The sequence below is a fragment of the Mus caroli genome, unplaced genomic scaffold, assembly GCF_978045245.1.
Source record: "Mus caroli unplaced genomic scaffold, Mus_caroli_1 scaffold_2, whole genome shotgun sequence".
Lineage (NCBI taxonomy): Eukaryota > Metazoa > Chordata > Mammalia > Rodentia > Muridae > Mus > Mus caroli.
Window position 1 is genome coordinate 94,521,821 of NW_028227257.1, and position 6,390 is coordinate 94,528,210.

Below are 6,390 nucleotides of genomic sequence, written 5' to 3' on the forward strand. Positions count from 1 at the left end.
TCCTGTTAAGGCTCAATGCCCCAGGGTAGGAGAATGCCAGGGTGGGAAGGCCAGAGTGGGTGGGTGGTGGATGGGTGGGAGGGTGGAGGAACAACTCATAGAAGCAGTGGGAGTGGTGATGGGATACAGGGTTTCCAGAGGGGAAACTGTGAAAGGGGATAACATTTCAAACATAAATAAAGAAAATATCCAATAAAAATTTAAAAAAAAAGAAAAATATATTTCACATAAAAATTGTGCACAAGAGAAACAGCAAACACAGCTCTTCAAATTCAGGTCTCAGTGTATATTTGTGTGTATGTATAAAAAAAAAGCAACACAATTAACATAGGGTGAAAATATATACCCTTACCTCAAACCACACAATTATGTAAGATTTTCTTCACTGCTTTCTTAACATCTTTATTTTTTAAACTATAGATGAGAGGATTAAGCATTGGAATCACTACTGTATAAAACACAGAAACAACTTTGTCCTGTTCCATAGAGTAGCTTGAGGTAGGGCGCAAGTACATGAAAAGAATTGTTCCAAAGAAGATGGTGACAGCCATGAGGTGGGAGGCACAGGTCGAGAAGGCTTTGTGTCTTCCCTCTGCAGAAGGCATCTTCAGTATGGCAATGAGGATGCACAGGTAAGAAATCAAAACAATCAGAACACAACTGATGACATTGAAACTGGAGAAGGCCATGATCACAATGCCATTAATGTGAGTGTCAGAGCAAGAGAGTTTGAGCAGGGGTGGGGTGTCACAATAGAAATGATTGATCTTATTAGAGCCACAAAAGGATAGTCTGAAAGTCATCCCTGTGTGGATGGCTGCATTGCCAAAGCCTGCTAGGAATGAAGTAGAAACCAACATGAAACAAATTTTCCCAGACATGAGAACTGGGTATAGCAGGGGATTCCAGATGGCTGCATAGCGGTCATAGGCCATCATGGCTAGCAGGAAGCATTCAGTTCCCAAGAAGGACCCGAAGAAGAAGAACTGGGTAGCACATCCATTGAAAGTAATGCTCTTATCCTCAGCCATGAGGTTTACTAGCATCTTGGGGGTGACAGAAGAAGAATAAGAGGCATCAACAAAAGAAAGGCTGCTGAGAAAGAAGTACATAGGTGTGTGCAGACTTCGGTCAATCTTAATCAGGGCCATCATGCCCAAATTACCCACCAGTGTCATCGTGTAGATGATCAGGAATAATGCAAAGAGAACACCTTGCAAGTCTGGATTGTCTGAGAGACCCAAAAGGATAAATTCTGTCACTTCTGTGGCATTCTCATTTTGGATTCCTTTTCCATTCCTGACCATCTGTGTTGGAATAGAAGAACTGTTAGAACATTGAATTAATTTCTAAGAATGTAGAGTACAGACAACACAAATACTAACAAATGTAACAAAGAAAATGGAAATACACTCATAGGTTTTTGATAAACACAAATTCTTATAAAAATTTGAAGTATTAAAATCAGAATCAAAAGCATTTGCTCTGACATAACTGTCTTTAGTATAAATGATTAACAAAATTTAAAAATATTAGTGTCCTATAAATTCAACTGAAGAAACATGGCAAATGTTACTTAACTCTCTGACTTCCCTGTCTCAATATAGTTAAAGTAACTTAAAATACTAAAAGTTAACAAAGTGAGTCATAAATGACAAAGAGGACCTGAGGTACTTTACATTGGATGATCAATAAATAAAGGAAATTGAGCATATCCTCATGCATACATGGGATTTACATCAAATAACCATCAGAAAAGTTTAGTAATCACTCTAATTTTTATAGAATAAGATTGTAGGATGGGTAAGCATTATGAAAAAAAAAAAGTAAGCTGACAATGAATTTCAAAGCTCTTACTCCAAGTCACAAGATCACAAAAAACTATTATAAAGCACTTTAACTATGGATAATACATATAATAGATCACTCAAAGTTGCAGAAAGGATTTTCATTAATTTTACTATAATTAAAGAAAAATGTGTGAATATATACATATATAATTCTAAAACTGGTTTAACATTTACATGAATGTAAGCATTATAAAATATAAACAACATGTTACTCGTTGAAGAAATACAGTTTTTACATTGACCTTATCAGTTAAAACAAATTTAGTTAACAATACTAACATGACAGGACCAGAACACATAGCATATGGAAGAGCCTTGTGATAATAGTGAATTAAAACGAATAGCTTAATATCATAAAATATAACTTGAAATCATGATAACACCTACAACTTAAAGTGAGGTCAAACGGAGGTGAAAATATGAAAAGGCAAAGGAAAAATTCAAAAGAGATGAAGCCTTATCCCCCCAATCAAAAAGTTAGACAACATTTCCAACCAGAAGTACTCTTCATGATTATTTCATAACACATCTTTCATCATCGCATATTATTTACTAATAGATTAAATTGACATAAAATGTCTAGGAAATTACAGTTCAATATGCCAGTCCTCCCACTTATCACTCACCAAGAAATATTACTTGGTACTTTCTAAAAATGAAATCACAGGGCCAACATTACCCAATACCTGTACTCACAGTGATGATGAAGATGCAAATGAATATATGCATCTGGTTAGAAGAGCATAAAAGATCTGATTTTGTCTTACAAAAAATCCATCCATACAGATTTATATTGAAAAATAGCCTCCATTGAAACTGACACTCAAGAGGTAAATATTATAATCTCTCATATGTTCATATTTACTAAAAATCTATTGATGTGCCACTGCTTCTCTTAGTATATATGTGTTTCACCAATCAGGGATGGGGTTCTTGATGGGTGCAGTACCAAGAGTATTCATTAGAGTGTGTGGGATCCCATCTAATTGATAGTATATTTTGTCATAACATAGATATTATATTGATAAAATGTTTTCCCATTCTTAATAAGCCATTGTCCATATCAATGATACACTGGCACAGACAAAACTTGAGAATAGCAACTTCACAGTTTGGAGAGATTGCTCAGTGGTGAATAGCACTGGTTGCTTATACAGAGGACAAGGGTTTGATTACAGGCATTCATACCATAGCTTGTAACCATGTATAATTCCAGTTCCTGGGAATCCATTGTTCCAAGGGTACTGCACATATATGATATATAGCCATACATGCAGACAAAATGGTAAGAAGGAGTTTATAGGAGGACAGAGAGAAGGAAAAGGGAAATGTAGTAATTTTATTACAATCTCAAAATAAAACGAAGAAAAAACTGAATTTTAAAAAGAATATAGAATCATATTATTTCTTGCTGTTTATGTTTATCCTTACAACTACAATTCTCTGAGCAATAAAAATAGATATAGAGTTGATTTAGCATATGTTCTTCATCTCTCGGTACTTTGGAATTTTGAAAAAGTTAGTAACTTGGAAAATTAATAGCAAGATGACTTTTGCTTCAGATCAAAAAATTTAAAGCATTCCCTTTACCTTTAACTTGTTGACCTCTTTTGGTCCTGCTGTTTCCGGTCTATGCCTAAATTCACAAGCAGGCACAGCTTCAGTCAGATCACATGTCCTGACTTTCTTGAAGAAGTTGTTGAACCCCTTGACTCAACAAACAAAAAAACTTGAGACTTTCCCTTTAAATTTCCTTAAAAGTGAACACTCCAACTTATAATATGAAGTTCCTTTCAAAAGAGACCATCAGTCACCATGGACCAGCTGTGTGTGGGCCACAGTTGTCTGAAAATTCAGAACACACTACATAATAGTCACACTCATTTTAAATAGGATGGGGTTCTCATTCCATTTTCTCTGGGAATTGATTCTCTCATGTGGCATCCATATAATCTACGTAATTCCTCTCTGAAGTTAAGAAAACATTAAGTCTCTTTTGTATTTCTTTGTTTCTCCCTTGAGACTTCAAAGCCTATTGGAGAATAATTTTTGAGTAATATCATTTTAAGCACTATTTTACATCTTTCCTCTATGGTTTCCAAAAGCTGGAGCTGTGTTTTCTTGGAAAATTTGAGTCCAGGAAACAGCATGTTAGACATATCTCTAGTGCCCCTTCCTACAAGAAAGCTATGTATACACAAGAAGTTAGGTCATTGGATGATACTTAGGTGTGGAATGGAGGAGGCACTGGGCAATTGAAACCCCAAGAGTTGTTTGGGAAGATGACACCTCAGTTATGTGTTTCAGTGACTGTGTGCCCTTGAATGTTTCCCAGGTCTTTCTTAGACATATCATTTCTAATGACTTTGGAGACAAAAATAATGTATGTGAATTTCATTTATTACACAGAAATAATGAGTCAATAAGATTACACATTCACAGTTGTAGAACAGACATAAATTTGTGATAGAGTCGGGGACAAAGCAGGTATGGGAGGGAGGAAATTAAGGCATGAAAAAGATGTAAATATACTCTTCAAGAATTAAAATTAAAAAAAAACAACATTCCCTCATCCTTACACCCAATTTATAAACATGTCTAAAGGTTCATAAACATTATTATTAAAATGCAGAGTGATATGAGGTTTCCTAGTAAGACCCTGAAGCCATATTTTATACACCTGTGATCGCGCAATTGGGTGACCACAGCCTGGGCTACATAGGGAAATACTGACTTAATTCCTAAGGCCCTATATCACTCATAGATGATACAAGAACTATGTGTATTCAATGTGTAAGTTTGGAAGAGGTTAGACATTTCAGCCATATTTCACACACACACACAAAAAGTAATTAGCAGACTCACACATCTCTGAATCTGTGAAAGTTTTGTCTTTCTTTCCTTTTCTAACTACACATGAATATTTTTCTTTAATATATTAGTGTTATTCTGTAAGAAATGGCATTTTCAATGGATTTTCAAGAATAACTAGAAAGCCTTTCATTCATCCCCCAAATCATACCACACTGGGGTCTTTAGCCTAGACAAAAGCCTGCACCTTCATTGCATGGCAATGCAAATCTTTAATCTCAGTACTAGGGAGTGAGAGGCAGACAGGTCTCTGTGAATTCAAGGACAGCCTGGTTTACATAAAGAATTCCACTAAAGTCAGGGATGCAGAGTGAGACCTTGTATCACAAAATGAAATGAAATGAAATGAAATGAAATGAGATGAGATGAGATGAGATGAGATGAGATGAGATGAGATGAGATGAGATGAGATGAGATGAGATGAGATGAGATGAAATGAAATGAAATGAAATGAAGTAACTTTCAGGGTTTACAACAGGTCATCATCACAGTACAGTATGGACAAATAAACCTGCACATGTTTTTACCACTGATCTCAAAGGAAAATAAAATTCCTTGGGGGATGGCACTTATGCATATCTCTGAGTCTCTGGTGAATGTAGAAAATCATTTCATGATGTTTCTTCTAGAAAACATTGCATGACTCTGAGAATTAAATACCCCCTTCAGACAGGCATAACAGCAGGATGAACAAGGGGCTCTGAAACAAACGCCAGGAGGACTCACAGTCTTTCAATTAGTTGCAGAACATTCACTCAACAAGACTGTCCATCTAAGAAGAAAGCTTCAGTCTGCTACTAACATGTACAAAACAGGTTAGCTTTCTATTGGGGCAGTTCTGGGTAGTAATCTACTCAGAGCAGACTCACATTGGCCAGTGCTGCTCTTATAGTCACCAGGCCCTTATACCACATTCCAACAAGACAAGGGCCTTGTTGTTTTAATTTAATTTATCATTAGAATCTATAAGGTGATAGAACTAAAGGTCTTCTCCACCACATCCAATTTCCAGATCAGAAATCCACACTATAAAAAACAGTTCACAGAATGGAAACGATTGCTGCAAATGCTGTTGTAGCCTCTCCAGATACTTAATACATGTTCTTTCACAGGAAGTTTGTTTTCAGCTTAAGCATATAAATCTGAAATGTATTTGCCTACCACAAACTTCAACATTTAAGTATCTAGACTTTGCTTAAATACTTCTGTTTGTGGCTAAAATATGATCAGTACTTTATTTCCCAATAGGCTACTATTTTTTCAAAGGAATTAACTATTTATTATTTGAGACTAAAAGAAAACAATATATATGTATATAGTAATATAGTATATATATATGCAGATACACATATGAATATATATGAACATTTACCTGAACATAAATAAATGTATATGTGTCTATACATATATGTGAATATATATGTATGTATATGTATGTATATGTATATGTACATACTTATATATGCTCATTTATTTTGCCTTAGTAAAGCTGAGTCTGAATATTACAGCCTACTTGCTACTCATTTTAAAATTTAACTGACTTGCCTTTGAATTAAAATACTCTTTCCTTAGCAGTAAGACAGCAGGTGATGAATCACCAGTATGAGATAAACACTTTGACAATTATGAACATGAAATTATATTAAATTAAGAATTAATCCTAGTACAC

General features: G+C 35.1%; 1 protein-coding gene across 1 annotated transcript; it reads right to left on the reverse strand.

Moving 5' to 3' along the window:
* Positions 1–353: 353 nt before the first annotated feature.
* On the reverse strand, positions 354–1,307 carry LOC110289706 (olfactory receptor 5AP2). The gene has a single exon (XM_021156058.2). It carries the CDS (start codon positions 1,305–1,307, stop codon positions 354–356), a length of 954 nt encoding a protein of 317 aa, XP_021011717.1.
* Between the last annotated feature and the right edge of the window lie 5,083 nt (positions 1,308–6,390).